Below are 17,597 nucleotides of genomic sequence, written 5' to 3'. Positions count from 1 at the left end.
CGTGCTTCCAGTGGACTTGCTGGTTCCATCAACTGCCCCTTGATCGGATGTCGATGGTTCGATCCAGGGATACCTTCCATCTGCTGTTTTGGGCTGCAAGTAGAGAGGTCTTTTCTGCTCCAAAAGGTGCCCTTGGACGATATTGGACATGTTTTGCGCCGCCATAACATCTCTGTGATAATACTTGCCACAGTGGGGGCAGAAGAGCTGGCGTATGGTCACCTGGGCCACAAACTCCTCACAGTTCGGGCATTTTTTTGAAGTATAGTACTCTTCAATACCAACAACAACGTATCCGAGGGAGCGCGCCTATGTATAAAATTAAGAAAAAAATGTTACTCATTTGCGGTCGGTTTTTTGAAGGTGTTATAGATGATAAAAATAAATACGTTGCCTACCAGAGGGATGAAGTAAGACAAAAACGTCCCATGCAGAGATGATAGCCGCTTCGAGCTTCTGAAATCACCCAGGCCCACACCAATCAATACTGGACTCTTGCAACGTTCGCCAATGCTCCCACCAACGATCTTGAGTAAACTGTTGGCAATGGCCTGGTATTCGATGTGTTTGGCACGCTCCATGTCCCACGTGTTTTTCTTGAATCGATTGTTGTTCCCATTGTAAAACTCCATCAGTTGGTCCTCAACTTGTTCCAGTCTTGCGACATAGTTGGTTACACTAGCCTCTGGACCTCGAAGAGGAGGAAGTTGGGACTCGATTTGCTCAATAGACTGTGGTTGGCCCTCAGGAACCACCTTACTCGCTTCCTGGAGCCATCACCGGTATCGAAATGTGGGCTGCATTACCGCCTTTTGGTTTACGGCAAGATTATGATGAGGCGTCTTGTTGTGGTGTGCCGCTGAAGATGGTGATTGTGTCGAGTCCTGCACTGGCGGTGGTGCCATTGGTGTTGTAGGAGACGCAATGGTGGACGGGGCCTCAAAGGTTGATACAGCACCAAGCACTGGATCCTTGCCTTTGCTTGATTGTGGTAGATGTGCGTAGGCGCCTACTACAAAAGCCTGACCGGCATCGAGGGTGAGTGTCTTGATGTCACGGGGATCGACATCTGGCCAAAGTTGTGCTATGTCCTCCTTGCTTCCAAGGACGTTTCGAATTTCAGTCAGGTGGTCGCCGGTTCCATGGAGTGTCGTAGTCAATCGTCGTGGCAATCGATCTTGAGGAAGCCGTTTCCACTTGACTGACAGAAGCTCTCTGCGCTTAAAACATAATTGCTGTAGATGGAAGCCATCGGTCCGCACTGTCCCCCTTGGGACATACTTCTTGGTGAGATAAGTTCCGGTCGGAAGTCCTTGCTGTCCAACATATGAAGATCGGTCTCGAGTTCCTCAAGGTCTAGCAACTCGATTGCCCCACGATGCCCTGCTTTTCGCCGCTGGCGACTGGTCAGGCCCTTGAGACCAATATCAGCCAGGAATTTTTTGATGAGAATCCCAGGTTCCATATTGCCTATATGCTCCTGGGCATCTGCAATAGAAGTGCAGATGGTACCGACCAGTTCCTGAACCTGAGCTCTCAGAACCCCTCCACGACTGAAAAAGAACCCAACAAGGTTACGCTCCGTAAAACACACAAACGGTTGCCTTGAACTTGTTATGGGAATGATCCTTCGAGGGTTTGGACTGATTCTGTTAAGGGCAAGGAAGTTCTCAACAGCAGATACTTCCCCCTGAATCTCCACATCAACGTCGGAACCCAAGAGACCCTTTTCCTTTCTTGCCATGAGCTACAATCCAAGAGATAGAAAATAATAAGTAAGAATAATTACCTTTGTTTGCTGTTGGCTTGATGCATATTGAACTGACTAGCAGTTTGCAACCCTTACCTTTTTGTACAGATCGCAGGATCCGTTCTTGTACATCTTCTTGAGTTCGACCCTGAGTTGGGTGGAGACGGATGCTACCAGTTCCGATGGTGTAAAGACTGCTTTGTGCTTGCAGCCATCAGATGCCGGTGGTGGTGGTGTGTACAGCTGGAGATGAATGAGTCAATCAATAAATTCATTGACTGTCGAGCCAGTACCAGCATTTCTTGGGCGGTTTCCAGAGTATATGGATGTCAGGAAACTCAACAGGAAAGAGGACTGAGCAGAGCCTCTGCCACCCTTTGGCTTGTCGTCCAAATCGTCCTCGCTGTCCCCATCCTCCTCCTCCTCCGTCTCTTCATTCTCCTCATCCTTGACATCATTCATGGATACTCGAGGACAGAACAGATCCATAAATTGACGATCAATGGGTCCTAGTCCATGCTTGTTGATGTGGTCGACAAACTTTCCGATCACTTGCTGGCCTTTCCACTTTACTCGGGCTGCTTCCTGCACCAGATCTCGGATGCAATGTATGACCTCTTGCTGGAGAACACCATTGTTTGGTACTGCTCGCTTGACGTTCGCGGCCAGAGTACCAACTTTAAGGGACGAGGTGGGATGATGGTAAGCCAAGTGGCGCATGACTGCCAGCTTCCTGGTATTTGCAGTCGAGGTAGCGAGGGTCTTGATCTTGAACTTGGGCTTGGACTTGACCTTGGGTTTGGCTTTACTGTCCAGGGTTGAGTCTTCAGGAGAGTCGGTCCATTCCTTGTATGGTTTAAACTTATAAACCTTCATCTTGTCTGGCGGTGGGCGCTGGGTTGATCCTGTCCTCATCTTGAAGGAGTACCTTTGACGATTTTTTTGGGATATTTGCCCTCGCTAATGGTGGGTGTCTCTCTAGTTGCTGAGACGACGTTGAGGAGACAGTTGACTGGTCCTGCACATCTGACTGAAGCTCTTGTGATGGCAATGATCCCAAGTGACCAGAGACACGTTTCAGCACAGCAGGCGACTCCACAGTCTTGAACCTGATCGCCGCATGAGAGTGGTGCAGTCGTATAATGGGCACCTCGGGAGGACTATAAACATCAAAAAAATAAGGCAGAGATGAGATGAATGAAGGAGTGAATGCAAAGCCATTGCTCAAAAAAAAGACCAAAACAATTTACCTCGTTTGTGAAGGGCCGTTTTCCTTTTGTTGCCTATACAGGGCACAAAGATCCAAAAACCGTCTGTGAAGATCGCCGTAGGCTGGGCTTCCAACAGAGGGGGGACTGCTGGTGACAGGAGTCTACTTGAGATATACGAAAACTTTGATGGCCACTTCAAATGTCTTTTCCTCGTTGTTACGGACAGCAGCATTCTTGGATGCAACCTTGGGATCGTTCAGATACTCGGCTACTGTACCCAGGGTGTCTAAAAAGAGCGGCAAACAATATTTAGTTAGTTAAAGGTCAAAGTCTAACTCTGTCACACACACCAATATAAAATACCTTTGTCTCGGATGGCTTTGATCACAGAGTAATTGGTAGCTGCACCAAGCGAGTAGATGCTCTTGCCGTAATCGTTGCCAGATACAACTGCAAGGGCTGTGAGTTGGGCCTCTGAGAAGTCGAGAGTGCGACGGACGTCCTTCAGATTGTATACCAAGATCAAGTTCCTGGCGATAGGACGCCATAAGGTTAGATACTGGGGTAGGCCATCATGTCGCTATCTGCAGAAACAACAATGTCACCTGGTTCGCAGTCCCGAGCGATCGCGACGTCGGCCTCAGTCTCACAGGTCTGTACCTTCCATCCCGCTTGGGTCATATACTCCACAAAGGACGCTCGGATGGGCAGGGACCAGTAGAATGTTGATACCATATTTGTCTTCACATCTGTGAAGTGTCGTTTCCGGACTTTTAAATTGCGGTTGATCCTGTCTTGAAGAAAGTCCAAGGTCTCTTTGCAACGGCTTGCCGCCTTCTCTCGGGTCTTCTGTCGAGCCTGTGCGGTGTGTTCTTTCTCTTGTGCCTGGGCTCCATCCACATAGACAATAACAGTATCCTTGGAGCCGAACTGCTCAATATCCTTTTCCAGGATCGCATGGGCCTTTTCTACAGAGTTTTGTGTATAGGCGGTACGAATGACCGAGAACCGCGAGAGCAAATCGATCCTCTTGGTGGATGTGGTTGAGGTTGTTGTTGTTCCTGATTGCTGAATGACTGTGGGCTCGTATCCCTTCTTGCAAATGAAGGGGAACCAACCCTTCAAACCCATCCCGTGAAGTCGAGTAGTGCGAGGGAAGAGTCGTGGTCGATTGTGTAGTGTGTTTGCTGGAATGAAGTAATTGAATCAGGGCAGTGAAGAGTTGAAAGAGAAAGAGGGTTGAAAGTGGGAAATCACCAAAGTCTATTGAAGTTTGAAATGCAAAAAGAGGAGTTAAGGTTGATGTACGGCTTTGTCCTATAAAATAAATTGAATGCGTCCTTTGGACAGAGAACGGTCATTTGGACCTGACCATAAACATTCCCAGAGTTTAGTTTAGGGCTGAAAAGTGAGGAAAGCTAGGAATCATTCCCTTACCTGCTGAGCTGGGAGAAGTCAAGTCACCAGAGAGCAAAGACGTCTGAAATCAATTTAAAAAAATCAAGCTTGTTTTATTCCATTCCTCTCTCACTTTATTCTCTTCTCATGTCCGGTCTCAGAGTCAAGGACATCTTACTCGATCCTAGCGACTTCGATCCCACCACACTATACACGCCAAACGTGATTTCACATGAGAACGAAATTTGGAAAGCGGCATTGTCTGCTGACGATTTTAAGACCTTCTGGCATCGGGAGCGAACCGCGATTCAATTTGTGCATCGCACTGAAGGAGGGTGTAATCACGGTCTCTTGAAGGGTAGCCCTGACAGTCAACTCCCGACTTTTAGACCTGTGGGTTATGGAGGCTCAGTTGGCGCACCAAAACGGAATGATTGGAGCTTTCGTTTCAGTTGCAGAAGGCACAAAAGACCAACAAAACTGACTATCACCCGCGACTCTGTTGGTGCAGCCTGTTCTGTCGAGATCAGGCTGACAAAACCAGTCGGTAAAGAGGTAGTGAATGTCTCGTACAAATGGAGGCATTCTCATGACGATTCTGGCTCAGCAAGATCGAGGATTCCTTTGGGCAGAAACGAACGAACTTGGACCGCAAAGCAGGCTCGCAGCGGTATGAAATGGGCAGCAATAAAGGCATTGCTGCGTCCCAACAAAAAGTCAATTATGCATGTAAGAGGCACAGCTGCATTCTGTTACAATATTTTTCATTGTTCTTGGGTTCAAACATTCAGTGCTGACAACTCTCTTCTTGCCTGAATTGTAGCAAAGATCCCGAAAAATTAAAGGCCCTGCTGCTCCTTTGTACTACATGAAGTACAATGATGTGCGTTCTGCTGTGTACCGCGCAAGGACAAGTGGGTCTGTAAGTCAATCAACCCCACTACAAGCGTGAAGCTCTGGATGGAGCAAATCGAGAAGGAGGGTGGAAAAGGCCATTTTGTTGATAACGTGTGCGGGATTACAAACAATTACTTTTTTGCTTGGTCCACCGAGTTCCAGTTGGAAGTGAGTTCTTGGTTAAGTTTATGCTTTGTTGAAATTCCTCCGCGCCTTTCTACTAAGGACCAAGCTCTATTATCTTCATGTACCACCCTCAAGGTTATGTCAAGTCACCATGGCATCGTCTGCATGGATTCGACGCACAAGGCCGTCAGATCATTGCTGCCTGATCCAGATAACGAGAAAGTGTTCCCATCTGCATACCTTTTCACTCTCCTTGTCCGAGATCGAGCAGCGAATATTGGCATACCAATTGCCTTCATGGTTTGCAATTCTGAATCAATGTTAGTTGCCCTGTCGGCTCTTGTTTCTGCGCCCTGCTTCCCTACTCACCAAAAGATTCATCTCTCTCTATTACATTACTCTCGTTGCTCCTTGACTGTCAGTGCCCTTAACACTTTTTCCTTAGTAATACTCTTAGGACCTGACTGAAATGGGTCAAGGGCCACTGTGGCTTGAACGCGTCCAAATTCATGGTAGACTGCTCCCAGACAGAAACAGAGGCGTTACGACAATCATTCAAGACACTGGATATCTATTACTGCTCGTTTCGTCTTTGTATGTGGCGCAATAAAAAGTATGGTGATTGGAATTTCATCACAGCGAAGTACGAACCCAGGACGAGCGTCTGAGCTGCATTGCTGCCTGAATAAATCCTCTGATTCATGCTACAGTTTCATGCCGGGTTCGTGGACCGGCTCTATTCAAGGCTGTCAGGCATAAGGTCATTAAGGTCATTAAGGTCACTCAACAGCACACGTGAGATCCTATGTGCCTGCTGTCAAAATGAACGGGATGGACAGGCATCGTATTGCGTAACAACACAGCCAAAGGCATGTCATTGCCTTCGCAAGAAACCTGCACCTTCGAGAAAACGGACCAACAAGGCACCTGTCCTCAGAGAAAGCGATACCGCACCACGCGAGTCGTTTACCACATTACCGCATGCGTGTCCACAAACATAGTACCTAGAGCGGAGGATAAGTCTGCTACTGCTGCTGGTAAACTATGAATCAACCACACTAGAGGGGAAACAATTATGCGTTTGAAGTATGCATTCAACATTTGCATTTATATTTGTGCGGGACGGACAGGACTCTAAATTTACACTCTAAGCTGAACCAATGAGCGCTGTGCCTTGTTTTCGGTTTCCCATTACCCCACTTTGTCCTTCACGCTTCCCTTTCACTTCACTTCACACTCCTACACTCTACATCTCACACCCTTCCTTCAAAGCAGCTCAAGCTGGCCCCTCCTTCCCCCATCTCCATTTACGGATACACTTTCAACCACGTTCTTCTCCCAAACAGTCTACCATCATCCGCTCATCCACTGGCCGACATGCTTCTCGAGATCTCCTGTGCCACTGATTTTCTCTGCCGCTACGTTGCCAGTTCCTCCTCTTGCACCCCTCAGATCGTCGAAGCCTTCAAGAGGCAAGTCGTTGCATTGATGCAAGAAAAATACACTGACCATTGGGACCCTCAAAGGCCGCACTACGGCAACGGATACAGAGCCATCACTTCTTTTGGTGGCAAAGTCGATCCACTGTTGTGTGAGGTAAGAACAATGCCTGTCTCGAAAGCAATCCCCTTCCTTCAATTGGCTTTGCACAACATACCCCACTCCGCTCGCCTTTTCCTCTTCATTTGCTTCCTGAATGTGTGTGCTTTTCTGCTCATTCACTTTGTCTGCGTGAGTTTGCCCACTCCTCCACACACACATCTTATTTTGTACTCCCTCCTTTGTATTTCGCGGGGTAACATGCGAGTTGTTGCCTACCTGGTCTACTTTTAGCTGTCAGTGTGAATGAGAACATCAGTAACGCTGTTGCTCCCCTTGCACCCTTGGAGCCCTGACAGCGCCGGGCGACTATGACGAAGGAACCTTGGTCAATTGGACTGTCTGTAGTCTGCCGCTAACGATTGTCCTAATTTCCTTTCTGGTACTGTCTGGATTGTTCTCTGATAGGCCGCCAAAAAGAGCGATCTACCACTGGAGACCCTTGCTGGCTATATTCCAAAGGATCTCGTCCTTTGGATTGAGCCATTCTCGGTCTCGTTCCGCCTCGGTGACCACGGCACCATCAACACGATCTACGATGCCTCGCGTGGCAAGGTTCCGTTGAGGCCCGACACTCAGGGTTTCCAGCCAAAACCTCTTGGTCGGCCTTCCCACGCTGTTCGCATCTCACCTCCACCCTCTCCTCCCAACCGCACAGTCCGGGTCTCGCGCGCCGTCCCTATTACGAGCCCATTGACAAAGACACAGATCATAACCCCAAGTGCGACTCCCTCACCACCTTCGTCCAAGATTCCCATCATGGCTCACTAAATGCCTTTGTATATTTGACTCCCATATTCAGCTAGTCGTTTCTGTTTTATTCCCTGGCATTTGCTTGTACCATTAGTAGATCTCTTTCATTATCGCCTACACTTTTATTTGTTCGTTCATAAAAATAAATACAAATTGCTTCATTTTTAATGTTCAAAAACAACTGTGTTCCATGGGCCGCTCGGCGATAAATGAACGATAATCACTGTTCTTGAGGTCTGTTTAACTACTGCTGTCACGTAAGCACACGCAGAGTAACCACTGACCTTTTGCTATGTCCGATCGCGTAGCTAGAAAACAGTCGGATGTCGTTGCTTCAGTCTGCAGGGTATTGCCGAACCATGAATTTAGACCTGCATGGAAGATCCTGGTGAGCCACACGATCCATGTGCTGGCATTAAATATTTGGTCGCTCTTGTCCGACATCCCAACGAAACTTGTTTGGTACCAACACTACTTTTCCGTAGAGCTAAAGACTTTTTAAAAAGTGAGTTTTTCAAGTCTGGATGAAAGAGTACCTTATTCATGTCCAGCGATGATCTACTCCATCGGGGTCAACTGTCACTGTCCATAGGTCTAAGGCTCTCTATGCCTCTTTTCTTATTTGACCTGAAAGATGTAGGTGGAAACTTTTGTTCGTGGACCAGTGCGCACTCTATGGATGGCTGACACATTGCTGGGGCTAGCCAGGTCTAAAAACCCCTCCTTCAATACCATTAATGCGAACGCTTTTTTTTCTCTTGAGTTCCTGCATGCATGTGCGGGGAGCACATTATGTTAGAGATGTATTTCCAACCGTTACCCTGGGCACTGACCTCCCGATCGCTTACCCATTCTTTATTATGAATTTGAAACGCAAAGACGTACAGAAGAGGGGTAAAGGATCGATGTTTGAACATGTGGACGGGACATCATTGTCCACATACAAGCAGTTCAGGAGCAGGTCGATGCTGCAAATAGACGCCTTTCAAGTGGCCTTGTCTTGCAGGCAGTGACCACGAATACAAGGGAATTCCAGGCGCGTGAGAACAGGGACTAAGATGCAGCGAGAAAGAAGGATGAGATTATACACTGGCGGCAAAAAAAACCCCTCGCTCGTGAAGTGCTCTCCGGAATTGACCGTTCAAAAGAAAGACAAACCATCGTCCTTATGAGCCTTTGCCAGGGGAGAATCGACAGCTCATTATGCAAATCCTTACAACCCCATGCTGCACCATACAAGCAATATAGTTGGCGTGTGTGTTGTGTTTGCATGCGGCTCTCAAGTTCATCTCTGGTCCTTTGCAGACCATGGCTCTCACTTGATGTTTACTGACACAGTAAGTAGTGTACCATATAATAGCAACAGTAACAAGAAGTTCGCTGGCAAAGTTGCTTTGTGCAAGTTTTTTCTTTTTTCTTTTCCCATCTGTTTATGAAGAGGTGTTTGTAACCTTGAATGTATGCCGAGCACACAACAGCCAGCTCTACCACGTTTTATCCCTCCTTCCTCGTATTCCCTCTCTCTTTTCTTTTGTCATCTCGACACCCGCTCCTCCTCCCATCGCCCATCTCTCATTCCTCCATTCCCCTTCTTTCTCCCGAGTGGACTCGGAGCGAGTGGACACGACGCCCTCACGACACACACGCAACGACTCATTCACACCCTCTCCCTCCTTCCCTCCCGCCCCCTTGTCTCCTTGTCTTCATTTGCTCTACAGCACGCCTCCCTTTTTCATTTAACATTAATACTTTGCTGGTCTCTGCTTCAAAGTGTCTCAGGTAACGTTGAGGCATCTCACACGCGACAGCAAACCCCCACTGCAACAACTCTCTCTCAACGGACCCATCGTCAGCACGACGAATTCCACATCCTCAATGCCTCAGTCGTTAGACGCACTTTGCATAGAGGTGCCCATTATCCCTCGGAGCTTTTTTTTGGGAAGCCAAGAAGACTGCGGGCAGTCCTACTGGACAATGGATATCGGGTCTTGGAACCAGCTGTCTGTCTCTGAACTGTGCTCTTTTTCTTTGAGTGGAGGCCCTTGGCTAGTCAGCCTTGTTGGTCCTCCCCCCTTCTCTACTCAACGTTGCCTTGTATCTTTCCTCCCTCCCTCCCTCCCTCGCTCCCTCTCTCCCTCCCTTCTTCGCCTATGAGCACACAGACAGGAGCTATAGTCCTATCCTTACAAAGCAGGAAGCGGTTCAGTTACCACTACGCCATCACCAATCATCTCACTTCCCCTTCCCCACACCCGGAAAAAGGCTCCGCCGAAACTCTCTTCAGAGATGGGCGGATGAATGAATGATAACGACCATGGCCTTTGCCCATCGATACACTCTTGCTCCTCATCCCCGTGAACACTTGCCAGAAAAGAGGAACACGCCCTTGTCCACGCTCCTCAATCATTGACATTAACCAGATCGCTCTATTCTTTGCAATATACTTTGTGTGACATGTCTGTTTTTAGGCTGCTTCTCTCTTTCTTTGTTATTGCGTGAGCAAACAATTGGTGCAACCATTCCTCCACATCGATTACCATACCCCTCCAGCGACCGCCTCAGTCAACAGTCATACGAAGCGGACTTGACCAATGTCAGAAAAGCGCAAAGGTAAAGAAAATTCTCCGGGAACTACCGCCTTTTCTTATTGAACGTGACTCGGACGCGTTTATGTTATGCCAAATCCCACACATTATTGACGCCAGCTCATCCATAACTTCGCAACAGAGGTGCGCTACATCGCCCAAAAATTCGCCAATGCGATCCTGGCAGATGCATCCCCATATGTTATCTCAAACGACGGTCTTCAGGCTCTGAATGCGTTCTTGGACGAGCTCCTTTTCATTCTGATCGATACCGCCAAGGGACTTGAGACCAGCCGCATCAAGGCTTCTGTCTACCAAACATTCCCTACAGCGCTCGGCAAGAATGCCATTGTCGAGGCAGAACTAGAGGCCAAGAGCTATATCGACATGGGAGGCAAAGATACCAGCAATCACATGGGCAGCTCGGGTCAATCTGGCACCTCTGCTATGTTCAATGCAGATTCGGACGAAACTCGCGTCGAACAGGTGTTTGAGCAGTTCCGCGCCAAATGCCAGTACTACAGCAAACTGGGCGAGCGCCTAGGTTCACCCGCCGGAAATCCCAACAACGCAATAGTGGTTCCCACATTGATTGCCATCTATGTCACAGCCGTACTGGAACATGTGGCCGAGTACGTGCTCCAGGTTGCCTCGACCATTGCAGATCGGCAGGATCATGCGGACATGGTCACCGTTCGTGAGGTCTATGTCGCTTTGCAGGAGGACCGGCAGATCGAAAGCACCTTCGAGACCATGATCTTGAAGAACCAGCTCCAGAAACGTTTCCGCAACTCGCTCATCATGCCAGGAACGGGCTCTAAACGTAAGCCGGAGGGGCATTCCCTGTGTTATTTTTACATGCATGTCGACAGCATCTAAATCAAATTGCTGGTGCATGAGCGACGAAATTAACATTATAAATGTCGCTTTCAAATAGCTGAGGAATCGACGCCTGCAACTGTTAAACGATCGGGAAGCTGGGGAAAGCAGCTGCGACTAGGAAATGCAGACAAGCCAAAACTGGATGTTCAGCTACCCACGGACGTGGATGAGGATGACATCCCTATCGATCCTAATCGTCCTCAGTTTGGAGACTGGGACATGCCTCCAGTACGCATACTTTATCTCGAAAAAAATGCCAGGTTTATTGCTCTTCAAATAGTATTTGTCTCTGATCACTGTTTTGTCCTGTCTTAGGATGAGGAGAGCAAGATGAAAAAGAAGAATGACTTTGAGATGCTGTTCAGTTCTGGAGAGACCATGAAGGTGTCGCTCACACCCAACCGTCTCCGTACGATCGAAGTCCACCGCAAGGCTGCAGGACCAGGAGGCAACGTCGCGACCCGGTCTTCATCTCGTGCCGCTTCTGTACTCGGGGGAAGAGAAGGCAAATCCCATGGTCGTCGACCTAGCAATATAACGGGAGCAAACAACAGCAGTAACGGTCCTTCGTCCCGGAAAAATAACCATGGCGCCTCGACAACGGATCTCCACGCCCCTCCTCCCTATGTCCCAGCAACACCAAGTGTACCCACTATCCCTGCCAACATTGGCGTCTCTCAGCCCATCGTCAGAAAGCAAGGTCAGCAGTCTACCTCGACAACAGAACCGCCAGTCACCTCGCTGCCACAACAGCAAGCACAACAACCAAGCAGTCAGCCGCCAGAATACTATGGCCTCGGCATTGCAGATAGTAGTGCCAGGAAAACGAACCAACAGGACAAGATGGAAGATGTACGAGGCTCAACATCAACAGCTGAATCGCAGCTCACATTGTCTACCGCTGGCGGCTCGACCATGGCACCTCTCTCGCCTGTTACATCCCGCAGCCCTGTTTCGCTCTCTGGGGTCCGACAAGGCGATGGCAGCTCAAAGACGACTGTGCAGGCCACGAATGAATTGGCACAATTCTTGAGCAATTCGTCCCCCAAGACATCATACTCAGAACAGGTTGTTCAGAATGAGCCGCCGATGACTCCTACCTCAGAGACCGGCAGCATGAAGAAGGAAAATCCAATTAAGAGCTTTATGGGCCGTCTGGGTCGTAATTCTATCCAACGGACATCAATGGATAGCAACAACAGCAATGCTGCCAGCTCACCCACCTCTATCCGAAGCTTTACTATTACAGGCGGTGCGTCAGAGTCGACAAACGGTAGTGTTTACAGCGGACATTCGGGTCAGACATCAATGACACCCTCAACGCCAACTCCACCAGCATCTCATCATTTGGAGCGCCAAGGACCATCTCTAAGCGCCTACGACGCTGCTCTGCAGCAGCAGCAGCAGCAGCAGCAGCAGCCCATGGCTGTGGCACCAAGCAGGGTTCTTTCCCAGGACTCACGTGCGAACTATGTCGCTAACTCTGGATTCCCAATGCCTCCCGATACTAATAACCGCGGTATGAGCACATCGACCAACACCCCCCCCTCGTCTTTAAGCAGGAATGCAGGCATCCCGCAACCAACCAGCCCAGCCCCCATGCAGTACCCCAGCAGCCCGACTCCTCACTCACCTGTGCAGTCCTCTCGACCCATGAGCCCCGAGAGCGGCAACAACGGTATCCCCATCCCATCGCGCAACGCTTCTCTGGGCCAAGATGTCGCCTCGCCCACTAAGGCATCGTTCACCATTAACACCAACAACAGTTACGACTCTACCCAACGCTCAGGAATCGAGGCCGGTCTTCCTCGTCCTCTTTCCCCAAGACCCAACTCCCCCCGCTCCAGTTCTCCACGCCCCATCCCCTCTCGTCCACGGTCACCCCTTCAGTCGCCTCAGCACCATTACCGCAACAATCCTATGGATGGACAAGCAGCGCCATCAACCCCTGGCGGTATCATTTCGCCCTCGCCATTGTCGTACTCGATCTCCTCTTCTGGCGCGAATGTCAGTCCCTCAGGCAGCAGCACCAGCTTGATCATGCACGGTAAAGTGTCGTATATACAGGAGCGACTTTCAAAGACGACCCAGCAACCAACGCATGGATTCAAATCTCAGGATCATTTGCAGAATCATCCAAATCGCATATCGCTGGAGGGTACCATCCGAGCCAATCCGTTCTATCAGCAGGATCGCAATTCCTCGGTGCGCTCGAGTCTTGCAGACCTATCGTCCTCCTCTAGCTCGAGTATCAATTCTACAGAGATCGCGACGCACGGTTTGAAGAACACGGGTGCTTCGCCCTCGGCTCTTGCGCAAAAGATCGAGGCTTCAAGACTGGCAGCAGCAAGCAGTAAAGCACCCGCTTCTGCGTCTGCAAATTCAGCCAAGGCACCGGCTGCGTCGTTCACGAGTGATTCTGAGGTTGACAGGGACGTTATGGACTCGCCCGCTACCTCGCCAGAGATGGACACCCTGAAAAATCGTCTGCCCTCTGCGACCACGAGAACTCTGACGGCCGCAGCTGTGGCTGCCAAACAACAAAACAATCAGTTCAAGGTCGGTGACGCGACGAACCAGGAGCAGGAGCAGGAACATGAGGATGGACAGGTTTCTTCGACCAGGAAGCGATCGAGCGTCGTCTCCATGAACGGCGCTACCAACCGTCAATTCCACATCTACGGAGACAATAAACCAACTGTGGATGAACAAGACGAGCAAGATGAGCAAGACGAGCAGGACGAGGAAGACGAGGAAGACGAGGAGAAGGTGCCGTATGTTGCCCCAGTCCCACGTAATACCTCATCTGCCAACCGCCATTCTATCTTCGTCGATGAGGCTGCAGATGCCATGGATGCGCTTTCAAGGGCGCGACACCGCCAGAGCATGCGTCTTGAGAACGGGGACTCTGGACCTGATGACGAAGATGAAGACGAGGAGTATGACATGACCCATGGCATTGCCCCACCCGAGAAGTGGCACTACTCTGAGGAAGACGAGGAGGAGGAAGAGGAAGACGAGGATGATGAAGATGAGGAGTACACCGAGGATGGTGAGCGTAGACGCAAGAAGCACGAGTCGTTCATGTCGGCCAAGAGTGTGCTTCACAATGGCTCATCAGTGAGCCTGGTGGGCAATCATGATACCCAAGACGACGACGAAGAGGACGAGGACGAGGACGAGAAACTTCAGGAGCAAATCAGGGAACAGCTGATTCGATCCCTGGACGTGCAACAGGCGTCGACTAGTAGCCACGATTTGGCATCCAGCGAACACACATATTTTGCCCCCGCTGTTACGTCCGAGGGCGACGGCCAGAACGGGGAGGATGAGGATGAGAGCGAGGACTCTGAGGATCTGGAGGACAATGACGACGAGGAAGGCCAGGACCGGAGGATCTATTTGCAACAGCTCAGGGCTAAGGAACGCGAGGCCCGTCGGCTGGCGCGACTGGCTGCTGGTGAATCGGGAGATATCTCCAAGAAGGGCTCGTTGCGCAAAGGCAAAGCAGCTGCCTTAGCCGGCGACGCTGCCAGCATCATCACAGAGAGCTCAATCATCGCTGCGGGCACGAAGAAGAAGACGCTCAAGAAGGGCCACTCAAAGGAGAACCTTCGTTCGCAACAGGATCGTCCACAGACCCCTACGACCCCGGTCCCGACCACGCAGGTGATCCCCCTTACGCCTACGGATTTGGTCCTAATTCGCCAAAAATTGTTTGCGGCTGGCAACTTCGAGGCATCGATGCGAATGCTCGACACGATCTTCCATGCAGCTATGGCGAAGATGGTCGAGGGCCGCGAGCGTGGTGTTCAGACCGAACCTGTTTCATTTTTGGAGGGTGCTGAGGTTTCGGAGGAGATCCAGAAGGCTGAGAAGAAGGATATTTCCACATCGACCTCAACAGCAGCCGTAACCGAGCAGAACCAATCCCAAAAGCAACTCCAATGGGTCACTGTCCCTGCAGAGCAGGTCCCAGCACAAGTGGAGGATGATGACGATGAAGATCGCGTTGTTGAATGGCTCCTTGGAGGCGTCTAGGCGTCATGAAAGACTTCCGTTTTCAATAGTATCGTCACACGTAATATAATTTCTATACATATTTGATGATTGCTGAATAAACATTTATGACCTTTGCATTGTAATGAATCCAATCATTGCATGAGTAATCAGGAAACAGCTCTGCTTTAAATGCTTTTGAAGTGTATGGGGTATAGAGGAGAACTGCAAGAATTGCTTTATTTTACAAAACAATAGACCGCTCATTCTTCCTTGAGTGCTTTTCTGAATCTCTTATGATAAAGAATACCGTTTACAGAGAGTTCTTGACGGCGTTGGCGCGCTTGGTCATCTTGTTGTTGGACTTGAAGCCCATGAGTCCACCACCCCAAGCCTTGCGAGCAGTCTCGTTCTTCTCGGTGTAGTTGGACTTGATGGCGGAGATCAAAGAAGCAAGCTCCTGCTTGTCCTCGGCGCGAGTCTCGGTGAAGGCCAAGGCAGTGGCGGTCTTCTTGTGAACAACAGTTCCGAGACGGGCCTTGCCCTTGACAATGGCGTATGGGATACCCATCTTGCGGCAGAGAGCGGGCAACCAGACAACGATCTCAATGGGGTCAACATCGTCAGCGATGACGACGAGGGAAGCCTTCTTAGCCTCAATCAAAGCGGTGATGTGGTTAAGACCGTACTTGACGACGAAGGGCTTCTTGGTCTCAGCCTTCTCGTTCTTCTCAGCCTGAGCAGCAGCAGCGGCAGTCAAGCGCTCCTTCTTCTCAATGCGAGTCTCGGGGCGGTACTTGTTGGCGAGCTTGAACAACTGGGTGGCAGTGTTCTTGTCCAAGACCTGGGTGAACTGGTTCAAAGCTGGGGGAACCTTGAGACGCTGGTTCAAGATCTTACGCTGGCGCTGAAGGCGAACGTATTCGGGCCACTTGACATAGCGAGAGAGGTCCTTGATGGGCTGGATGTCCTGACCAACACCAAAGTTCTTGGGGGTCTTCTCGATCAAGGGGTTGACGGGGGCCTTGGCGGCGCCCTTCTTGGCAACGGGGTAAGGAGCGGGAGCGACCTTGGACTTCTTAACGGGAGCCTGCACAGGTTGACAGTTGATTGAATATATAGAAGGAATATGTTTAGAAAATGGGTCTGGTACGGGTCATTGAGAATGGAAAAATCTCAGCGCTTATGGAGGCAATGCTGATCAATGGGTTCAATTGCAATTGGACCATGGATATGACATTGTCCGCAAGACTGAAGACTTTCCAGAGCTCTAAGGAGAGTCAGCCGAGATCAATCACCATTGACATTCGACATTGGAATTCACAATGATCATTGGAAATGACCACTCCGAACGCAATGACAAAGCCAAGATGAAGGAGTATCTTTGACTCTCCACCAGGTCATAATCACTCTGAAGCCAGGAGCTATGCTTCTCAACCCTTCGAACTGAATCAAGGATCAAGTCGCCTCCCTCGTCGAGAATCCAATTCGGATGATCATCGCAAAAAGGATGCTCGACAGCTTCAAGGAGTGCAAAGAAAGGTGTGGAAAGGAATGAACAGAACCAATTGCTGGAGGACTGAATCCAAGGAGGGTTGAGGTCCTGGTCCTGCTCACTCTGGCTGGTCCGTTGAGGTGAAGCTGGGGATAGGCGTCCGAGTCGTTACCATTTCGAAATTCTGCAGTGGGAAAGAGAAGGATCAAAGCAGTTCTGGGGAATGAAAATTTTTTATACATCCATTGGAGATGGATTACAGCGCAAGCCACTTGGCCCAAACCTTAAACATTTTTACGGGGGGTACCTTTTCGGTTCCAGGGCAGCCAAAGCACGACCTGTTGGAATAGTGCATGTCTATGCAGAAAGAATTTGTAGGTTGAATATTGACCATTGCCATCACTATCGTCCGCACAAGGTTTTGGGATAGATTAACGACAGCATACAAAGAAGGTCCAAGTTGCTGCGTAGACCGACTGACTCATGCAGATCTTGCAAGGACTATCGAGAGCATGGCATGCGAATGCATGGAAAAGACCACCGTATATTCTGTTCCCTGTACCTTTGCACGATAAATTGCAATCGGACTAGGAACGATAATATTAGGGCTGACAGCCAAAGAGACCAATGACAGAGGCAATAGGCAGGTGAAGCATAGGATATAAGACCACTTACACGAGATATTGATGCCTTTATTTTGCCTGATGGGCCAAGCAGCAAAGCGCGTGCATAAACATGGACAAGCACGATTCTCACCTGCCTTTGCACAATTGAACATGTTCCTGCGAAGAGAAACCGGCGACACTGATGGGCTAAGTGAAATTGAGAACGATGGCTGCGTTAGAGAACTAGTCTATGTGCTCGTTCATGACTCCCTTCCTTAACTGGGCCCCCAAAACGAT

The 17,597-nt window shown here is 49.7% G+C and overlaps 8 protein-coding genes across 8 annotated transcripts; 4 read left to right on the top strand and 4 right to left on the bottom strand.

Annotated features, from left to right (window-relative positions):
* Positions 1 to 222: 222 nt before the first annotated feature.
* On the bottom strand, positions 223 to 1,154 carry BC939DRAFT_446069 (uncharacterized protein; the record flags this gene model as incomplete). The annotated part of the gene is made up of 3 exons (XM_051554897.1): positions 807 to 1,154; positions 399 to 767; positions 223 to 309 (listed from the first exon to the last, which is right to left on the bottom strand). Coding segments are annotated over exons 1-3 (555 nt in total), but the record flags the coding sequence as incomplete, so codon positions are not given.
* On the bottom strand, positions 895 to 2,150 carry BC939DRAFT_106126 (uncharacterized protein). The gene is made up of 2 exons (XM_051549886.1): positions 2,044 to 2,150; positions 895 to 1,747 (listed from the first exon to the last, which is right to left on the bottom strand). The coding sequence occupies exons 1-2, from the start codon at positions 2,047 to 2,049 to the stop codon at positions 1,157 to 1,159; spliced, it is 597 nt and encodes a 198-aa protein (XP_051413919.1). The 5' UTR covers positions 2,050 to 2,150; the 3' UTR covers positions 895 to 1,156.
* An 81-nt stretch (positions 2,151 to 2,231) lies between these two features.
* BC939DRAFT_446063 (uncharacterized protein) lies at positions 2,232 to 4,420 on the bottom strand. Its single transcript, XM_051554896.1, is given in 6 exon segments — positions 2,232 to 2,910; positions 3,001 to 3,122; positions 3,138 to 3,247; positions 3,325 to 3,520; positions 3,556 to 4,224; positions 4,399 to 4,420. 5 exon segments carry the CDS (start codon positions 4,090 to 4,092, stop codon positions 2,613 to 2,615), a joined length of 1,263 nt encoding a protein of 420 aa, XP_051413918.1. The 5' UTR covers positions 4,093 to 4,224; positions 4,399 to 4,420; the 3' UTR covers positions 2,232 to 2,612.
* A 4-nt stretch (positions 4,421 to 4,424) lies between these two features.
* On the top strand, positions 4,425 to 5,511 carry BC939DRAFT_446057 (uncharacterized protein). The gene is made up of 2 exons (XM_051554895.1): positions 4,425 to 5,058; positions 5,172 to 5,511. The coding sequence occupies exons 1-2, from the start codon at positions 4,507 to 4,509 to the stop codon at positions 5,229 to 5,231; spliced, it is 612 nt and encodes a 203-aa protein (XP_051413917.1). The 5' UTR covers positions 4,425 to 4,506; the 3' UTR covers positions 5,232 to 5,511.
* A 1,022-nt stretch (positions 5,512 to 6,533) lies between these two features.
* BC939DRAFT_446051 (uncharacterized protein) lies at positions 6,534 to 7,913 on the top strand. The gene is made up of 2 exons (XM_051554894.1): positions 6,534 to 6,978; positions 7,390 to 7,913. Exons 1-2 carry the CDS (start codon positions 6,760 to 6,762, stop codon positions 7,750 to 7,752), a joined length of 582 nt encoding a protein of 193 aa, XP_051413916.1. The 5' UTR covers positions 6,534 to 6,759; the 3' UTR covers positions 7,753 to 7,913.
* Positions 7,914 to 9,133: 1,220 nt separating this feature from the next.
* On the top strand, positions 9,134 to 9,854 carry BC939DRAFT_106040 (uncharacterized protein). Its single transcript, XM_051549883.1, has one exon. The coding sequence runs from the start codon at positions 9,195 to 9,197 to the stop codon at positions 9,744 to 9,746; it is 552 nt and encodes a 183-aa protein (XP_051413915.1). The 5' UTR covers positions 9,134 to 9,194; the 3' UTR covers positions 9,747 to 9,854.
* Positions 9,855 to 10,420: 566 nt separating this feature from the next.
* Positions 10,421 to 15,334, top strand: BC939DRAFT_106043 (uncharacterized protein). The gene is made up of 3 exons (XM_051549884.1): positions 10,421 to 11,142; positions 11,257 to 11,429; positions 11,517 to 15,334. The coding sequence occupies exons 1-3, from the start codon at positions 10,707 to 10,709 to the stop codon at positions 15,240 to 15,242; spliced, it is 4,335 nt and encodes a 1,444-aa protein (XP_051413914.1). The 5' UTR covers positions 10,421 to 10,706; the 3' UTR covers positions 15,243 to 15,334.
* Positions 15,335 to 15,415: 81 nt separating this feature from the next.
* Positions 15,416 to 16,891, bottom strand: BC939DRAFT_446045 (L30e-like protein). The gene is made up of 2 exons (XM_051554893.1): positions 16,868 to 16,891; positions 15,416 to 16,290 (listed from the first exon to the last, which is right to left on the bottom strand). Exons 1-2 carry the CDS (start codon positions 16,868 to 16,870, stop codon positions 15,514 to 15,516), a joined length of 780 nt encoding a protein of 259 aa, XP_051413913.1. The 5' UTR covers positions 16,871 to 16,891; the 3' UTR covers positions 15,416 to 15,513.
* Between the last annotated feature and the right edge of the window lie 706 nt (positions 16,892 to 17,597).

The sequence above is a fragment of the Gamsiella multidivaricata genome, assembly GCF_025024155.1.
Source record: "Gamsiella multidivaricata strain RSA 2152 chromosome Unknown BC939scaffold_20, whole genome shotgun sequence".
NCBI classification, from domain to species: Eukaryota; Fungi; Mortierellomycota; class Mortierellomycetes; order Mortierellales; family Mortierellaceae; genus Gamsiella; species Gamsiella multidivaricata.
The sequence above is the reverse complement of the archived record's forward strand: the minus strand, read 5'-3'. Positions and strand labels throughout refer to the sequence as shown.